This window comes from Piliocolobus tephrosceles, chromosome 2 (assembly GCF_002776525.5).
Source record: "Piliocolobus tephrosceles isolate RC106 chromosome 2, ASM277652v3, whole genome shotgun sequence".
NCBI classification, from domain to species: domain Eukaryota; kingdom Metazoa; phylum Chordata; class Mammalia; order Primates; family Cercopithecidae; genus Piliocolobus; species Piliocolobus tephrosceles.
Window position 1 is genome coordinate 86,528,877 of NC_045435.1, and position 20,485 is coordinate 86,549,361.

General features: G+C 46.1%; 1 protein-coding gene across 3 annotated transcripts in view; it reads right to left on the reverse strand.

Annotated features, from left to right (window-relative positions):
* The window catches only part of RBM5 (RNA binding motif protein 5), a 33,803-nt gene extending 19,288 nt beyond the window's left edge, over positions 1–14,515 (reverse strand). For 2 of the 3 annotated variants that reach the window (XM_023231674.1, XM_023231673.1), the window contains exons 1-6: positions 14,380–14,515; positions 12,956–13,024; positions 10,918–11,083; positions 9,253–9,408; positions 1,215–1,284; positions 662–735 (exon numbers count right to left, since the gene is read on the reverse strand). In XM_023231674.1, coding sequence (XP_023087442.1) covers positions 662–735; positions 1,215–1,284; positions 9,253–9,408; positions 10,918–11,083; positions 12,956–12,972 — 483 coding nt within the window. In that variant the 5' untranslated portion in view covers positions 12,973–13,024; positions 14,380–14,515. The remainder of the gene's footprint in view (positions 1–661; positions 736–1,214; positions 1,285–9,252; positions 9,409–10,917; positions 11,084–12,955; positions 13,025–14,379) is intronic. The other variant, XM_023231675.2, reaches the window with a different exon arrangement.
* Positions 14,516–20,485: the final 5,970 nt, after the last annotated feature.

The window sequence follows — 20,485 nt, forward strand, 5'->3', positions numbered from 1 at the left end:
GAACACTTCAGTTAATACTACCTCGAAGAACCATCAATGACTTGCTTTGAACAGACTATAAAAGGCATTCTCAGGGAGATTAGAATGTTAATGCCACTCTAACTAGATTAGACAGCAGCAGGACACCACTCCCAGGCTAATCTCATCAGACTTATTGTTCATAAATTCCACTAGGTCCTTAAATATTCCCTGAAGACCCGTCTGAGCAGCTATGCCTCCAGGAGGCTTTGTGGTCTTCAGGCAGAAATAAGGAATTACTTATAAAAATGCTTGCCACAGACTTTCATTATGTTCTCTTCACTGTCAAATGGAGAGTTTGATATACTAAGCTTACTCTCAATGGACATAATGAATAGGAATATAACCAAGTAGAAAAAAAGGGAAACATTAAGATGTTTTAGTGATTACCAGACAGGTATTCAGTAGGTAACAAAGCTCTGCCAGGTAGGTAGCCATGTTTAAAGGCAGAACAAATTCTACAATGAAGTCCTTGGAACTGTACTTATTCTAGTAACGTCAATTTTAATATATACAAAGCTTTTTTTTTTTTTTTTTTTTTTAAAGTCACTCCTTTGGAACAAACCACTCCTTCAACCTTTTTTTTTAATTGTACAGACTTGTTCCATTTTCATGAATATCTAGACTTGGTGAGTGAAGCAACCTGATTGGCTTCCATCCAGCTGGTAGCATCTTGCAAGTGATAAAACTCCACGAAGGCGAAACCACGGCTTACACCTAGAGACAGCATTCAGATATAGACGGGATACTTGTGTTAGTCAGTTCCTTTATAACAGGTGAATCTCTCTCCCACTGCTTCAACACTGTGTGACAAAGCCAATTGGGAAGCAGCTTTACAAATGTGACTTGACTTGGGGATCTTCTTGATACTTTGCCATGGCAAGGAACAAGCCGCCTGAACTAAATGCCACTCCATTTGATTCCACGCTTAAAGTAACCATGCAACCGACTATAGTCAAAAAAAAAAAGGAGTTTATAAATCATTACTTACCTAAGGAAAAAAAAGTCCCTAAAACAAAATTTTAAAAAGTTCCTCAGATGCTAACATGGTTTTCAAAGAGTCACATTCCTTAGCCATGGCAAACCTTTCATTCTGAATTCATGTGCTTGAAGACTGGGGGATCAGGATGTTCTTTAGGGACTGAGGTGGGAATGGGGAAGAGAACGATAATGTCAGGAACTAAGCAAGCTCTCACCTGTTTTCCTCTTCATCAGCCTCACATCCGCAGGCTGAGGGCCTTCGAAGGACTCCATCATTTCTCGAATCTGCATAGGATTTTACATATTTACAGTTAAAGCTTTTGTCACACACTATTCTACACAGACTAGGAATTACATCAACTGTTTAATTAACCAAGTTCTTTTTTTATAATTTTTTTTAAGATGGAGTCTGTCTCTCATACATTCTGTTGCCCAGACTGGAGTGCAGTGGCATGATCTCGGCTCACTGCAACCTCCATCTCCTGGGTTCAAGCAATTCTCCTGCCTCAGCCTCCCGAGTAGCTGGGATTATAGGCGTGTATCACCATGCCCGACCGATTTTTTTTTTTTTTTTTGAGACAGAGTCTAGTTCTGTCGCACAGGCTGGAGTACAGTGACATGATCTCGGCTCACTGCAACCTCCGCCTCCTGGGTTCAAGTGATTTTCCTGCCTCAGCCTCTCAGGTAGCTGGGATTACAGGCACCTGCCACCACGCCCAGCTAATTTTTGTATTTTTAGTAGAGACAGGGTTTCACTGTGTTGGCCAGGCTGGTCTCGAACTCCTGGCCTCAAGTGATCTGCCAGTCTCGGCCTCCCAAAGTGCTGGGATTACAGGCATGAATCACCATGCCTGGCCTAATTAGCTAAGTTTTTATCTTCTGTCACCAAAATGCAATTTTCCTAAACGGCACAAAAAAGAACATTTCTCACAGAAATTAATGTATTATAACAGCAATGAAGGCATTCATTAAATGCTTCATGGGAATTTCCCTCAGGTGCAATTAATTTTTCTTTTTTTTTTTGAGACAGGGCCTAGCTCTGACACCCAGGCTGAAATGCACTGGTGTGATCTCAGCTCACTGCAACCTCTGCCTTCCTGGACTCAACTGATCCTCCCACCTCAGCCTCCTAAGTAGCTGGGACTACAAATGCACACCACCACATCTGGCTAATTTTTGTATTTTTTGTAGAGACAGAGTTTTGCCACGTTGCCCAAGCTGGTCTGGAACTCCTGGGCTCAAGCGATCCAGCCATCTTGGCCTCCCAAAGTGCTGAGATTACAGGAGTGAGCCACCACGCCTGGCCACAATTAATTTCTGTTATGATAAACATCTTTGCTTGTGGTATGATGTCTCAAGCCTCCATCCTTTAGTCTAATCTCCCTGTCCTTTGTTCTACAGGATAGTACACTGGCTCATGCCTATAATCCTAGTGCTTTGGGAAGATGAGGCAAGATGAGTGCTTGAGGACAGGAGTTTGAGACCAGTCTGGGGAACACAGTAAGACCCCATCTCTAGGGCCGGGCGCGGTGGCTCAAGCCTGTAATCCCAGCACTTTGGGAGGCCGAGACAGGCGGATCACGAGGTCAGGAGATCGAGACCATCCTGGCTAACACGGTGAAACCCCGTCTCTACTAAAATACAAAAAATTAGCCGGGCGTGTTGGCGGGCACCTGTAGTCCCAGCTACTCGGGAGGCTGAGGCAGGAGAATGGCGTGAACCCAGGAGGCGGAGCTTGCAGTGAGCTGAGATCCGGCCACTGCACTCCAGCCTGGGCGACAGAGCGAGACTCCGTCTCAAAAAAAAAAAAAAAAAAAAAAGACCCCATCTCTATACAAAAATTTAAAAAATTAGGCCTCGCGCGGTGGCTCACACCTGTAATCCCAGCCCTTTGGGAGGCCGAGGTGGGCGGATCATGAAGTCAAGAGATGGAGACCACCCTGGCTAACACGGTGAAACCCCATCTCTACTAAAAATACAAAAAAAATTAGCTGGGTGCAGTGGTGGGCACCTGTAGTCCCAGCTACTCTGGAGGCTGAGGCAGGAGAATGGAGTGAACCTGGGAGGTGGAGCTTTCAGTGAGCCAAGATCTCACCAATGCACTCCAGCATGGGCTACAAAGTGAGACTCCGTCTCAAAAAAAAAAAAAAAAAAAGTATTCTGGCTGGTAGGCTTGTTCCAACGTCAGACCAACTCCTTTTTCCAAAGGCCACAAAAATATATTTAGTCTCTTCATCAATAATATCAGGCAGGAATACTACCATTAAAAAAAAAAAAAAAAAAAAAAAAAAAAAACCAGGGTGAAATTCATGGAAACAAATTCTCACTGGCCTCTACTTTCCATAATTAGGTGCAACGGCTGCAAGATTATACATAGCCAATACTCATTATCCTCAGATATCACACCTGTGAATTCAACCACTCACTAAAATTTCTAACATTCAAATCCACACTTGTAGCAGTTTTCTTTCTTTCTTTTTTTTTTTGAGATGGAGTCTCACTCTGTCGCCCAGGCTGGAGTGCAGTGGCACAATCTTGACTCACTGCAAGCTCCGCCTCCTGGGTTCACGTCATTCTCCTGCCTCAGCCTCCCGAGTAGCTGGGACTACAGGCGCCTACCACCATGCCCGGCTAATTTTTTTGTAGTTTTAGTAGAGACAGGGTTTCACCGTGCTAGCCAGGATGGTCTCGATCTCCTGACCTTGTGATCCACCCACCTCAGCCTCCCAAAGTGCTGGGACTATAGGTGTGAGCCACCGTGCCCAGCCTCTTATAGCATTTTCAGAGGTCATTCTCAGACATGTGCAAGGCAGTGAAAAATCTGAGTTGCTCAAACACACGTTTCCAGCTGCGATCTAAAAAAGCGATGCTTTGCCCTGTTCAAGCTTTCATATTGTAAACAAGTGTCTAGTGCCACGTTTTCCACGTTTTTTGTGCTTTTTGTTGGTGATTCTGCTGTTTAAAATGGCTCCCCAAGCAGAGTTCTGAAATGCTGTCTAGTGTTCCTAAGCACAGGGCTATGATCTGCCTTACAGAGTATGCTAGATAAGCTTTATTCAGGCATGAGTTACAGTGACATTGGCTGTGAGATCAATGCTAATGAATCAATGATACATATTAAGTAAGTCATCTTCAAATAGAAACACATAAAACAAGGTTCCATGCTGAGCAGCTGACAAAAACGGGACCACAGGCTCACAGAAACCCAACTCTATTTCCCCTATAAGAAATGGTTCAGTATTTATGGTGAGTTTGTGGAACATAATTACCTACTTTCTTTTTGTTTTTTTTGAGACAGAGTCTCGCTCTGTCACCCAGGCTGGAGTGCAGTGGCGCGATCTCGGCTCACTGCAAGCTCCGCCTCCTGGGTTCACGCCATTCTCCTGCCTCAACCTCCCAAGTAGCTGGGACTACAGGCGCCCGCAGCCACGCCCGGCATTTTTAGTAGAGACGAGGTTTCACCGTGTTAGCCAGGATAGTCTCGATCTCCTGACCCCGTGATCCACCCGTCTTGGCCTCCCAAAGTGCTGGGATTACAGGCGTGAGCCACCGTGCCCGGCCAATTACCTACTTTCTAACACAAAAGTGAGGAGTCTGTGGCCAGGCGCGGTGGCTCATGCCTGTAATACAGCACTTTGGGAGGCCGAGGTGGGCGGGTCACCTTCTGACCTTCTGAGGTCAGAAGGTGGAGACCAGCCTGGCCAACCTGGTTTAATCCCTATTGTATTTTCTACTAAAAATACAAAAATTAACTACGTGTGGTGGCATATGCCTATAATCCCAGCCTCTTGGGAGGCTGAGGCAGGAGAATCAATTGAACCCGGGAGGCAGAGGTTGCAGTGAGGTGAGACTGAGCCACTGCACTCCAGCCTGGGCAACAGAGTGAGACACTGTCTCAAAAAAAAAAAAAAAAAAAAAAAAAAAAAAAAAACCAAAAAACAAAAAAGAAAGAAAAAAAGAAAAAGAAAAAAAAAAAGTGAGGAGCCTGGCCCCACCCTGTGACTCAGGTTCATATGCAGTAATCTATTAAGTAAAAAATAATTAGTCATCAGAGTAATTAGATACTTAGCATAAAAGCTGTGATATAGGCAGGGATACAGGCAGGGCAGGTGGCTCCCGCCTATAATCCCAGCACTTTGGGAGGCCAAGTCGGGCCAATCACTTGAGGTCAGGAGTTCGATACCAGCCTGGCCAACAAGGTGAAACCCTGTCTCTACTAAAAGTACAAAATTAGCTATCTCAAAAAGAAAAAATAAACAACAAACAAGTTACTGATATCATATGTGACAGAGGGACTGTAGGATTCTCTTCAGATGTTCTTTATACATTTTACAAATACCAAGATCCCAACAAGCAAAGAATTTTGCGTAATATTTGGGAAACTCAAATTCTGTGCTGAAAACCAGCCTTCTTACAGGAGCCACTTTCGTTTCCCTGAAGAAGCCTAAAACACACAGCATTACAAAAGTTTTTTATCATCAGCAAGGCAGCCCCAAAATTGTGCTACCTATGTTGTCCACTTCCTCCACAAGGTCCTAGGGCCACATGCCTAACAGACTCCACCTTAAGGGGACAATCTGATCAATCAGCAAGGCTTCCTGAATCAACTGCTGTAGGACTTCTTGCAGCTCCTTCCCACATTCCCACTGCCACAGCTAACTGAACTCAGCTCTGCCCTTCCTGTCTAACTAGAGCAGCCTCTGCTACTAAGCAAAACCCTTAGTAATATTCTTTTTTTTTTTTTTTTTTTTTAAGATGGAGTCTCATTCTGTTGCCCAGGTAGTGGCGCGATCTCGGCTCACTGCAAGCTCCGCCTCCTGGGTTCAAGCGATTCTCCTGCCTCAGCCTCCCGAGTAGCTGGGACTACAGGCATTTGCCACCATGCCCAGCTAATTTTTGTATTTTTAGTAGAGACGGGGTTTCACCATGTTAGCTAGGATGGTCTCGATCTCCTGGCCTCGTGATCTCCCCACCTCGGCCTCCCAAAGTGCTGGGATTACACGCATGAGCCACTGCGCCTGGCCAACCCTCAGTAAAAATTCTTTTACGCTTAGCTAGGCTTTTGAAAACTCTAGCCCCTAGCCACAATAGCACTTTGCCACTCATCCCTCTCCTGCCAAAAGCCTCTGACTCCAGTCAAATCAAGCTGATTGCTACGCCTTACCTAGATGCAGTGCCTTTCTATTCCCTGCTCATGTGATGACGCTCTGCCTGAAGGGCCCACCTACCACACCATTCCCTTAGTTTTCCACGCCTATAATTCCAGCACTTTGGGAGACTCAGGCGGGAGGACTGATTGAAGAGTTCAAGACCAGTCTAGGCAACAAAGAGAGACCTTGTCTCTACAAAAAAAAAAAAAAAAAATGATCAAAAAAATTAGCTGGGAGTGGTGACACATGCCTGTAATCCCAGCTACTTGGGAGGCTGAGGCTGGTGGATTGCCTGCGCCCAAAAGTTGGAGGCTGCAGTGAGCCACAATCATGCCACTCCAGCCTAGGTGACAGAGTAAGGCCCTGTCTCACAAAAATAAAAATAGAAGATTCCTTACCCTCCACTAGTAACAATTTCCCTTAAATAACCTTCAAGAGCTCTTAGGCAGACCTCTTTCAATAGGACCTTTCCCAATATGACCCTCTTTTTCTTTTTTTGAGACAGGGCCTTGCTCTGTCGCTCAGGTTAGAGTGCAGTGGTGTGAACACAACTCACTGCAGCCTTGACCTCTTGGGCTCGAGCGATCTTCCTGCCTCAGTGTCCCAAGTAACTGGGACCACAGACAAGCGCCCCACTAAGCCTGGCTTTTTTTTGGAGAGATGCATCTTACCATGTTGTCCAGGTTGGACTCAACTCCTGGGCTCAAGCACTCTTTCCACCTTGGCCTCCTAAAGTGCTGGGATTACAGGCATGAGTTACCATACTTGGCCTCTAACCCCTTTCTATTCTGCCTTGTCACCATTATCTGCTGACCTTAGCTACTCATCCATAAGCTTTTTTTGAGGCAAGATCCATCGCTCTGTATCACTGTAGCATCTAACATGTACAGTGTAGCAGATGTGCAGTGGATCACAAATAATGGAATGATTACCCACTATTAACTCTAATATCCCGTCTCACATTTGTCACATTCATTACTTCCAGGGTTTAGAAACCCAAAGCTATGGGAATCCAACGCTTATTTCGAGCTTTATCCAAAATTCAACTATACATTAGTCAGAATATTACTTTGATTACTCCAATAAAACAAATACTGGCAGCCGGGCGCGGTGGCTCAAGCCTGTAATCCCAGCACTTTGGGAGGCCGAGACAGGTGGATCACGAGGTCAAGAGATCGAGACCATCCTGGTCTACACGGTGAAACCCCGTCTCTACTAAAAATACAAAAAACTAGCCGGGCGAGATGGCGGGCGCCTGTAGTCCCAGCTACTCGGGAGGCTGAGGCAGGAGAATGGCGTGAACCCGGGAGGCGGAGCTTGTAGTGAGCCGAGATCGTGCCACTGCACTCCAGCCTGGGCGACAGAGTGAGACTCCGTCTCAAAAAAAAAACAAAAAAACAAATACTGGCACAATGCTGTGTACTTACATCTTTTAAAAGCATGTTTTAAAACCTCACATTCAGTTTTACCAAGAGCACTGGCTGAGTAACATACTGTGTTCAAGGGTTGGGGACACAGAGGTGACTAGGTCACACAGAGGCCTATTTTCAGAGATCTTGTGGTAGAGACGAAGACGTGTGTTGATAGCTACAGTAAAGGTCATGAATACAGTGCCTTAGAAAGAGAATAACGAAGAAGCAGCTCTGCCTCATAGATCAGGCTTTACATACCGGCATCTCCAAGAAGAAAAAGGCACAACAGTAGAGCAATGGACATGTCCAAAGTCCAGGATGTGGGAAGTAGGGTGTGGCTGGAAGGAAGGGTGAGGACCAGAGATGCTGCTGGCAATCAGGCAGTGCCAAGTATACTAAGACTCTAATTGGCCAGTCTGAACCTTCCTTTTTAACAAGGTTTTCTAAGGTTTCAAATGGGTAGTTTAATTTTCAACTAATAAAAGGGTGGCCAGGTTAAAAAGAAAATTAGGTATTTACCAATCAACCACATCTAATAAGTAACTAATTCAATAAAAATGCATTGATTATTTTCTAGGAGCTAATGAAGACACAAGACCTGCTCCTTGTGGTTACAGACATTCAGAACACTCATACATTGAGCTTCAAAGCCTAAATATAAATATGGTCATTTACTTTTGTTTTTGAGACAGGGTCTTGATCTGTCACCCACGCTGGAGTACAAAGGCGTGATCTTGGCTCACTGCAACTTCCACCTCCTAGGTTCAAGTGATTCTCCTGTCTCAGCCCCACTGAGTAGCTGGGACTAAAGCTATGTGCCACCATACCTAGCTAATTTTTGTATTTTTAGTAGAGACAGGGTTTCACCATGTTGGCCAGACCGTTCTCAAATTCCTGACCTCAAGTGATCCACCCGCGTTGGCCTCCCAAAGTGCTGGGATTACAGGCATGAGCCACAAGCACCTGGCCAATATGGTAATTTACTTCGGAACCTAGTTCAGAGAACTCTTCCCTAAAGACAGAAAAATATTTCACTAGCTGAGATACAGGCTGAGCAACCCTGATCCAAAAATTTGAAATGCTCCAAAATCTGAAATTTTCTGAGCACTGACATGACACTACAAGTGGAAAATTCCACCCCTGACCTTATTTGAAAGGTCACAGACAAAAGGGCAGTCAAAACTTTTAGTCCAGGCAACACAGTTAGCCTAGCCTGTCTCTACAAAAAATAAATTAGCAGGGTGTGGTGGCATGCACTTGCTAGCTACTCAAGTAAAAAGATCACTTGAGCCCAGGAGTTCGAGGCTGCAGTGAGCTATGATTGCATTGCTATACTCCAGCCTGAGTGACAAGACCCTGTGTAAAAAACGGAAACAAAAATATTACACAAAAAAAACAAAGCACACATTGTTTTGTGTATAAAATTATTTAAAGTATTGTATAAAATTACCTTTGGCATGTGTAACGCATATACAAAATATAAATGAATTTCATGTTTAGACTTATGTAAATGCAAATACTTAAAAAAAAAAACCCAAAATATCAAAACAGTTCTGGTCCCAAGCATTTTGTATAAGGGATACTCAACCTCTACTGGCTTAAGATAAAACAATAACATGAGAAAATAATGGTAGAAGCTCAAAGTTCATTGTGTCTACTGACTGCTGGTTATAACTGTCATTTCCCCTTACATCGCTCTCTGTGATGGTGATGGGAAGGCCGCGCAGCATGATGGTCTTGCTCTCCCTCTCGTCACTGATGTCATGCCTATAGTCGTGCTCACCATAGTCACCATCTGAATGGTAGCCATCTTCAGATCGGTCACTGTTCCTTCTTTCACGCTCTCTCTGAGTTATAATAAACAAAATCAGAATTAACATCACCCTGTACTCTTTGAAACAGGCCCTCCACGCCTAGAAATTATCCTTAGCAGGAAGTCTACAGAACTGATACAAGCATTCCATGGTAATGTTCACTGCAATTTTTTTTTTTTTTTGAGACAGGGGTCTCACTATGTTACCCAGGCTGGTCTGAACTCCTGGCCTCATGTGACCCTCCTGCTTTGGCCTCCCAAAGTGCTGGGATTACAAGCACGCCCAGTCTGTAGTGTTTTCTTTTTCTGTTTTTTTTTGTTTGTTTGTTTTTTAAGACAGTTTCCCTCTTATTGCCCAGGCTGGAGTGCAGTGGTGTGATGATCTCGGCTCACTGCAACCTCCGCCTTCCGGGTTCAAGCGAGTCTCCTGCCTCAGCCTCCCCAGTAGCTGGGACTATAGGCGCTTGCCACCACACCCAGCTAATTTTTTGTATTTTTGGTAGAGATGGGGTTTTACCATGTTAGCCAGGATGGTCTCGATCTTCTGATCCCATGATCCACCCACCTTGGCCTCCCAAAGTGCTGGGATTACAGGTGTGAGCCACTGCGCCCGGCCTTCTGGTTTTTTTTGAGACAGTCTCGCACTGTCGCCCAGGCTGGAGTGCAATGGCACGATCTCAGCTCACTGCAACCACCACCTCCCAGGCTCAAGCGATTCTTATACCTCAGCCTCCTGAGTAGCTGAGGTCGCACCACTGCACTCCAGCCTGGGTGACAAGAGTGAAACTCTGTCTCAAAAAAAAAAAAAAAAAAAGACATACTGAGATAACTAAAACAACTTATATTTTATTATTATTATTATTATTATTTTGAAGACAAGGTCTCCCTAGAGTGCTCAGGCTGGCCTTGAACTCCTGGGCTCTAGGGATTCTCCTGCCTTGGCCTCCCAAAGTGCTGGGATTACAGGTGTGAGCCACCGCGCCTGGCCAACTTATATTTATCATTCATTTCAAAACACAGCACTAATATGTTATCATAACCCCATTGTTTCCTCTTTAAAATGGTAATAACACCTACCTTATCAGGCTGTACTGAGACCTAAATGAATTCATGAAGTCAAGTGCTCAAAAGTACATGGTGAGCCCTAGGTAAACCCTGGCTATTATTTCTTTTCTTTCTTTTTTTTTTGGGAGACAGAGTTTTGCTTTGTCACGCATGCTGGAGAGCAGCGGTGCAATCTCGGCTTGCTACAACCGCCGCCTCCCAGGTTTCAAGTGATTCTCCTGCCTCAGCCTCCCAAGTAGCTGGAATTACAGGTGCCCACCACCATACTCAGCTAATTTTTGTATTATCAGTAAAGACAGGTTTTACTACGTTGGCCAGACTGGTCTTGAACTCCTGACCTCAAGTGATCTGGCCACCTTGACCTCCCAAAGTGCTGGGATTATGGGAAGGAGCCACTGGGCCTGGTGGCCTGGCTGCTGTTTCTATTACTATAAGACTCAGGGTGTTTCTGGGGGTTATACAGCCACTGGTCACTCACCTCTGGACTGTCATAGTCTCGGTAGTCGTCGTATCTATCACCCCTCCGATCATCACTAGATCTTTTGTAATCTGAGTCCCTCCGCCTGCTTCGGGATTCACGCTCATCACGGTCATCCCTGTCTATGATGGAACCGTATCTTCCACTACGCTCTGTTCTACTCACTCTGCCAGGGAAAATAATTTTCAAAGTCAGTCACATTTTGTACCTTTAAAAGACAGAGTTAAAAATACACACACCCCACAGATCAGTTTATAAGATATATCCAAATAGTTTAAAGTGTTAAAATGTATTACCAAATTCCAGTTTACTAAGATAACCACTGGGAAAATACCTACATCCCTAAATGTAATGATAATTGTCAGGAATTTATGCTAAATTTGAAACAAACATTTGGGTTGAGTATTTCTAAGAAAGGCTCATGTTATCCAAGTTTATTATTTTTATTTTTTATTTTTTTTGAGACAGAGTCTCGCTCTGTCGCCCAGGCTGGAGTGCAATGGCCGGATCTCAGCTCACTGCAAGCTCTGCCTCCCGGGTTCCCGCTATTCTCCTGCCTCAGCCTCCTGAGTAGCTGGGACTACAGGCGCCCATCACCACGCCCGGCTAGTTTTTTGTATTTTTTTTTAGTAGAGACGGGGTTTCACCGTGTTAGGCAGGATGGTCTCAATCTCCTGACCTCATGATCCGCCCGTCTCGGCCTCCCAAAGTGCTGGGATTACAGGCTTGAGCCACCGCGCCCGGCCTATCCAAGTTTATTTTCGCACTTTGTCAAGCCTAGAGTCTACATATTATCCCTTCATCCCTGATTCAGACCAAAAACAGGAAAAAAGCAGTTACTTGAATTTCACCCAATTTTAAAGGGTGAAATTAAGTACATCCCTGGCTCATCTACTCTCAAGAGTATCATACCTACTAGAAAATGGACCAAAAACCTGGATGAACTAAGTCTTTTTTTTCCCCATCAGGCAACTTAGTTGTCTGTCAGATATAACTGGATAGTTACCCAAAACTAGCACCCCTTAAGAGAACACTCTTCTTATAACATCTGGTTTATTTTTGGTTGAAGGGCAGCACTGGGCTTCATAAGAAAACCTAATACTAAGGGGCTTAAACCTATTTGACCACAGATAAAACAGGTCTTTTGTAAACTGTTTACCAGATTCATAAGACTGCGGCAAAGAAAAGGTTTATAAGGGCTTCATTTAGAATATACAAATTTAATAAAAAGAATCAAAGAAAATATGGGACTGAGACACCCCAAAGGGGTAAATGTTAATTTAATAAGCTATTTAGAACCACAGACTGCTGACATAGCATTAAAACACCATGTGACATGAACATTTCCTAAGGTCCCTTGGGTCTGTCAATGTGATCTACCACAGGGACTGACCTCAATACTAAAAAGGCAGATGGCCGAACAAGGTTGTGTGTTTAAATCAAATGGTCTGAGAGTGTGTACCCAATAGCCAAATGCTCTCATCTTAATTTTCCACTAATTCTTTGGCTCTTTCTTTCTTCATGTAACACACGGTCCCAAGCTTCTCAGCTCTCTAAGTCTGGATCATCTTGGTATTTAGGGAACAATAACAAGAACTGGCATTCACTGATTGCTTACCACAGCCAGGAACTGTGCTAAGTGCCAGACTGTATGATCTCCTGGATTCTGCAAAGGTTGCTGTCCACACAGGGTACCCTCAGGGACCCATTCTATTCTGCCCTTCTTTGCCTAAAATTCTTTCTTATCCTTCAGCTTCCTTCCAGAGAATACTTTCTCCAGGAACCTTTCCTGGCTGTGAACAAGAAAAAGACATACTTCCTATGTGTTATAAGACCACCCTATACTTTATCACAGCATGTTCACACAGTACTTTAATTCTCTCACTAGACTGTAGTTTGTGACAACAGGACCATAAAGGTGTTCATCGGCAATGCCTGGCACAAAACACTCACATATTAGTTTGATAAACTATTTTAAACAAAGAGTTCAGTCCCCACTGAAATGTTGAGTTCAAAGTCATGTACTATAGTAACTTACCTTTTGTCTGAACCCATTGCCCACTGAAGATCTAGCACACAGCTCCAAAAGGTTCAAATTCTATTTTTTCTAGGAGACAAGAGAGAGTAATTGCTGTAAATCTCAGAGATCACTTAAGTCAACAGCTCCATAAGCTTGGATACTACTGAGGCTGGGATTTCATCAAACCTTCAAATCACTGACAGCGATTATCTAAGGTAGGCAGGTGGTGGGGACAAACTGTCAACGTTAAAATCATGCTAACATTTTGTTAACCATGAGCAAAACCGAAAGATTAAGAATACTTTAAAATATTAGATTCCAGATTTAACAACAGAATCATAATATGGAGCAAGCAGAAGACTCCTTCCCTGCTCCTACCTTAGAATTACAAAGCAAAAAGGGCATAGCTGCAATGAGCTCCTTTGGTTTTGTATCAAAGCAACTCTAGTGGGATAGTTGACCGTTAAAACATTAATCCAAGAGTCTTCATTAATACAAAGAGCAACATGAAATTCAAACATTTCTGACGAAAAATTTAAAACCTCGTAAAAGCTGGGATTCTGAGCTGACTGAAATCTACTACATTAATAACACATCGCATAAGACAAGAGCAAAGCTAGAAACGACCTAATTCCTAGGTAACAATAACCACCACGTCTTGAGTCAGTTCTTATGACTACAAACCACTGAGTGGCGAAGAGCCCGGCCCACCTGCTCCCCGTTGGTAATAAGACATCACACAGCTGGACCACGTTCGATGAGCGCGAGGTCCGAGAAATCAGTTCCATTAGTCTCTGGAGCCTAGTCTAGAGCGAATGCTCAACGATTTGTTGAAATTAATAAATGAAAAAGAACCACTGGGGGAAAACAAGTCCCGAGGCATATTCACTGGTGCTGCCCCTTCTCTCCCGGGCGGTGCCGGCACCCACCTCCGTGGGGTCTCGCAGCCGAGATGGCGGCGTCACGGCCTGCTCGACCGACTCCAGCGTCCGGCCTGCCCTCCACGCACACACCCCTCCCGCCTCCCAGGAGCTTCTTAACCCGGAGATCGGCCATCACCGAACAGCTTTTTGGAGAGGGCGATTCAGTTGCAGTTGAGGGGGGATGGCGGCCAGAGACGGCCAGGGCGCTCCCGAGGAGGGCCAGAGGGACAGGGGACAGCTCCACTGCTCCGCTGGGCTGGAGATTAGGGGACGTGTACCCACAAGGGGCAAAGTCACAGCCAGAAAGAAGCAGGCCAGAGGCTGAGCTGGCTGGACGACCTCTGGAAACTGACAGAGCGGGCAACAAGGAAGGGCGCGGCCCTCCAACGCCTGGGGTAATTTAGCCCCTCTAGAGAAACGGCTGGAGCTGATCAGTCGCCTCCGGCAGCTGACAAGGGAGGCCTGGGGGCCAGCCCCAATGGCAAGAACCTACCGTCGTTAAACAGCCACCGCACTTACCCCAAGGAGAGACCGAAGCAGCAGTAGCGGTTCTGCGTCCCCGAACCTCCAACAAGATTCGGCTGCTCCACAAAATGGCGCCTCCGCCGACGGCCGTCTCCTACCCACAGTACCTCACGCCTATCCCCTCCCTTTGTCACCCGCCTCCTGCGGAGGAGTTCAATCCTCTAAGCGGCCTGGCTGCGCGAGGGCTGCCGGGAAATGTGGTCGCCAGACCATCCTTGTCACTTGGGACGCTCAGTGTTTCTTGCAATTCTCTTCTAAATCACCAGAGTTGTCGATCGGCTTTTGCGGACCTGGATTTGTTTTTAGGGCTCCTCTCTATTAGGCATGGTAATAATTCTTTGCTTTTGCTACTAGCGCCGTAGAGAGTACAGTTTGCTTTCACTGGCACGGCGTAAAACATTGTTTAATGTTTTTTCTTTTTTTTTTTTTTGAGACGGAGTCTCGCTCTGTCCCCCAGGCTGGAGTGCAGTGGCCGGATCTCAGCTCACTGCAAGCTCCGCCTCCCGGGTTCACGCCATTCTCCTGCCTCAGCCTCCCAAGTAGCTGGGACTACAGGCGCACGCCACCTCGCCCGGCTAGTTTTTTGTATTTTTTAGTAGAGACGGGGTTTCACCGGGTTAGCCAGGATGGTCTTGATCTCCTGACCTCGTGATCCGCCCGTCTCGGCCTCTCAAAGTGCTGGGATTACAGGCTTGAGCCACCGCGCCCGGCCTGTTTAATGTTTTACATTAAAAGGAGACCGTGCGTGGCGTGGTGGCTCAACCACAATCCAGCATTTTGGGAGGCCGAGGCAGGAGGATCGCTTGAGGCCAGGAGTTCGAGACCAGCTTGGACAACACAGTGAGACCCTATCTCTACAAAAAATAAAATTAGCCGAGCGTGGTGGCGTGGGCCTCTAATTCCAGCTACTCAGGAGCTGAGGTGAGAGGTTCGCTTGGGCCCAGAAGGTCGAGGCTGCAGTGAGCCGTGCTCTCCTCACCGCACTCCAGCCCGGGGACAATGTGAGAAACTGTCGCCAAAAATAAAAAGGAGGCCGGTGCCGGGCGCAGTGGCTCACGCCTGTAATCCCAGCACTTTGGGGGGCCGAGGTGGGCGGATCACAAGGTCAGGAGATTGAGACCATTCTGGCTAACTCGGTGAAACCCCGTCTCTAGTAAAAATACAAAAAATTAGCCGGGCGTGGTGGCAGGCGCCTGTAGTCCCAGCTCCTGGGGAGGCTGAGGCAGGAGAATGGCGTGAACCCGGGAGGCGGAGCTTGCAGTGAGCCGAGATAGCGCCACTGCACTCCAGCAGCCTGGGCCACAGAGCGAGACTCTGTCTCAAAAAAAAAAAAGAGGCCAGGCGCGGTGGCTCAAGCCTGTAATCCCAGCACTTTGGGAGGCCGAGGAGGGTGGATCACGAGGTCAGGAGCTCAAGACAGCCTGATTAATATGTTGAAACCGCGTCTCTACTAAAAATACAAAAATTTGCTGGGTGTGGTGGCGTGTGCCTGTAGTTCCAGCTACTAGGGAGGCTGAGGCAGTAGAATCGTTTGAACCGGGGAGGCGGAGGTTGCAGTAAGCCAAGATCGTGCCACTGCACTCCAGCCTGGGCGACAGAGCAAGACTCAGTCTCAAAATAATAATAATTAATAAATAAATAAAAAGGAGGGGCCGGGTGTGGTGGCTCATGCCTGTAATTTGAGCACTGGGAGGCCGAGGCAGGTGGATCAGTTGAGCTCAGGAGTTTGAGACCAGCCTGGCCAACATGGCTAAACCCTGTCTCTACTAAAAACACAAAAATTAGCTGGGTGTGGTGGCACACACCTGTAATCCCAGCTACTTGGGAGGCTGAGGTAGGAGAATCTCTTGAACCCCAGAGGCGGAGGTTGCAGTGAGCAGAGATTGCTCTACCGCACTCCAGCCTGTGCAACACAGCAAGACTCTATCTCAAAAAATAATAAAAATAAAAAGTAAATAAAAATGAGGAACATTAGTTGATCATTTTACTGGATGCTAGATTATCGCCCTAGATGCTTTACAAACATTTTTGTTTGTTTTTTTGAGATGGAGTTTTGCTCCTGTTGCCCAGGCTGGAGTGCAATGACATGATCTCAGCTTACAGCAACCTCTGCCTCCCAGGTTCAAGTGATTCAGCCTCCCAAACAGCTGGGATTACAGGCACCCGCCACCACACCAGCTAATTTTTGTATTTTTAGTAGAGACGGGGTTTCACCATGTTGACCAGGCTGGTTTTGAACTCCTGACCTCAGGTGACCCACCCACCTCAGCCTCCCAAAGTGCTGGGATTACAGGCATGAGCCACCGCACCCAGCCAGAACTGATTTTTCAGGTCATACATACAAATTGAAAAAATAGACCATGCGCCAGGCGCGGTGGCTCAAGCCTGTAATCCCAGCACTTTGGGAGGCCGAGGCGGGCGGATCACGAGGTCAGGAGATTGAGACCATCCTAGCTAACCCGGTGAAACCCCGTCTCTACTAAAAAATATAAAAAACCAGCCGGGCAAGGTGGCAGGTGCCTGTAGTCCCAGCTACTCAGGAGGCTGAGGCAGGAGAATGGCGTGAACCCAGTAGGTGGAGCTTGCAGTGAGCTGAGATCCGGCCACTGCACCCCAGGGGCCACTGCACCCCAGCCTGGGCGACAGAGCAAGACTCCGTCTCAAAAAAAAAAAAAAAAAAAAATAGACCATGCAAGGCAGAGGAAAATATCAGTTACAGAAAACTGTGCCTATACCATTTTCTTCTCTCTGAAAAAGCTTTCAAGAATAAGTGGAGAGATGTCAGTGTATATATCTATATATGGGTATATACACAATACATATATAGATGAAAAGGTAGAAATATGTGTGGTGTGTGTGTATTTAGAGAGGAAGTATATACAATTTATGGGGAAGCATATATGCAAAATATCAGAAAAGAGTAAATGCATTAATGAAATTTAAAAGTTAAACATAGATGACATCATTGCAAACCCTACAATGGGTGATGCAGATGCCAAGAATCTAGAACTCACTAGACTTTATAGCCACTAGCCGTTGCCTGCCTTGTCCCCAAAGCAGTTCAACAAGCACCTTTGGGTATTCCTGAGGTGCTTGCTGAGCTGGGTTCATCACCAGTCATAAAAGCTATATAGCTATTTACAAACCACAAATTAATCTTTTTTTTTTTTTTTTGAGAGGGAGTCTTACTCTGTCACCAAGGTTGGAGTGCAGTGTCGCGATCTTGGTTCATTGCAACCTCGACCTATCAGGGTCAAGCGATCCTCCTGAGTAGCTGAGACCACAGGTGTGCACCACCATGCCCAGCTAATTTTTTGTATTTTTGGGGTAGAGATGGAGTTTCACCATGTTGCCCAGGCTGGTCTGAACTCTTGAGTTCAAGCAATTCTCTTACCTCAGTCTCCCAAAGTGCTGGGATTACAAGCATGAGCCACCATGCCCAGCCTGCAAAATAATTCTTGAACTTGAAGAGGTCCCTGGCAAAAAAGGATGGATTTCATCCAGACGTAAGTGCCATCCTCCAAATTATCTCTGGTAGCTGATCTTTTAGACATTGCCCTGTTGAGCTTCAGAGCTCTGCTGCCAAAGGCCTGTCTGGTAGCTGATGTATGAAAAACAAAGACATCAGAGTGAGTTGCTTTTTGTTTTAAATAAAGCCACATATGTTCAATAAAGAATAGTCCTTTAAGATTGTCTTTTCTAGTTTCTGGATGTGGAGAAAAAAGAAAGTTCCCCTCTTTAATGAAATTATGATCATGTCTTAAAAAAGAAAATCTCCTACCACTTGGCAAAAGAAGAGACTGGTTCACATGTTTTGGTTCCAGGCTGGGATCTATTGCTCTAGAAGATAAAGAAGAAAAAAATGTATGGAAGAATTCTTGCCTATACCAATAAACCAAATGGTTTCTTTTTTTTTTTTTTTTTTGCGACGGAGTCTTGCTCAGTCACCCAGGCTGGAGTGCAGTGGCCGGATCTCAGCTCACTGCAAGCTCCGCCTCCCAGGTTTACGCCATTCTCCTGCCTCAGCCTCCCAAGTAGCTGGGACTACAGGCGCCCGCCACCTTGCCCGGCTAGTTTTTTGTATTTTTTAGTAGAGACGGGGTTTCACAGTGTTACCCAGGATGGTCTCGATCTTCTGACCTCGTGATCCGCCCGTCTCGGCCTCCCAAAGTGCTGGGATTACAGGCTTGAGCCACCGACCAAATGGTTTCTTTTGTCAAAGATGGGCTTTGATGAACTAAGGAAGAGATATAATCAAAATTCAATCCGACAAGTATTTTCTATAAATCTATGAGTTCAGCATTATTTATTCATTTATTGAGTACCTGTGCCAGGCCCTAGGGATAAAGTAGTGAGGAAATTACCAAAGATCTCTGCTCTGGCATCAAAAGCCTCAGGGAACTTCCCAGGGACATCACAGGGTGACAGTTTTCACACCCATTCCTACTTTAATCAGTACCCAAGTGTTGTGCCGAACCCCTATTAACGTCAACAAGGGAAGGAACCAGGTTCAAGAGGCTGAAGAAGAGATCTAGAGCCAGCAAATGAGATGTGAGGTTTTATTACTTTAAATGACAAAAACCATGATTACTTTATCTTCAATCTTATATTAGGGGCTTACATACAGATAAAAGAGCCCAGTGGCAGTGGGCTGGAAAGGAGAACCACCTTATGTACAGAAATAGTCCAGTGGTGGCCGGGCGCAGTGGCTCACGCCTGTAATGCCAGCACTTTGGGAGGCCGAGGCAGGTAGATCACGAGGTCAGGAGTTCAACACCAGCCTGGCCAAGATGGTAAAACCCCATCTCTACTAAAAATACAAAAGTTAGCCGGGTGCTGTGGCAGGTGCCTATAATCCCAGCTACTCATGAGGCTGAGGCAGGAGAATTGCTTGAACCCGAGGGACGGAGGTTGCAGCCAGCCAAGGTCGCGCCACTGCACTTCAGCCTGGGTGACAGAGTGAGACTCTGTCTCAAAAAAAAAAAAAAAAAGAAAGAAAGAAAGAAAGAAAAAAGAAAAGGTCCAGTGGTGATGGCTGGATAACAGGATAACATATCCGCATGGCCCGGTGGCAGTGGGCTAGGCAGGAAAACTGCAACTGCCTGCAAACATCATGCAGCGTATATAGCCTATTCAGTTAATAATACTCTCCCCCTAATGACCTCCACCTGGCAATCTTCATTTGCCCCAAAACTCAGGGCCTCAATCTCCTGTATGTCCCATGTTCCATGTGACAGACTGGGGGCTAAGATGTTTATCATAGGTAAGGAACGAAGTTCTAGTTGGTCACTCCCAGATTCCCTAGCTGGGAATACACATTCACGTGCATCTGCCATACACGGTTATTCTAAGAGTAGGCTTAAATTATTGCTCTCAAGCCTGGGTATGGTGGCTCATGCCTGTAATCCCAGCACTTTGGGAGGCCGAGGTGGGCAGCTCACTTGAGATCAGGAGTTCAAAACCAGCCTGGCCAATGTGGCGAAACCCCGTCTCTACCAAAAATACAAAAATTTGCCAGGCATGGTGGTGCGTGACTGTAGTCCCAGCTACTTGGGAGGCTGACCCACAAGAATTGCTTGAACCTGGGAGGCAGAGGTTGCAGTAAGCCGAGATGGTGCCACTGCACTCCAGCCTGGGTGACAGAGCAAGCAGAGCGAGACTGTCTCAAAAAAAAAAAAAGGCCGGGCACGGTGGCTCACACCTCTAATCTCAGCACTTCGGGAGGCTGAGGGGGGTGGATCACGAGATCAGGAGATTAAGACCATCCAGGCTAACACGATGAAACCCCATCTCTACTAAAAAATACAAAAAAATAAGGCCGGGCGCGGTGGCTCAAGCCTGTAATCCCAGCACTTTGGGAGGCCGAGACGGGCGAATCACAAGGTCAGGAGATCGAGACCATCCTGGCTAATACAGAATACAAAAAACTAGCCGGGTGAGGTGGTGGGCGCCTGTAGTCCCAGCTACTCGGGAGGCTGAGGCAGGAGAATGGCGTGAACCCGGGAGGCGGAGCTTGCAATGAGCTGAGATCCAGCCATTGCACTCCAGCCCGGGCAACAGAGCGAGACTCCGTCTCAAAAAAAAAAAAAAAAAAAAAAAA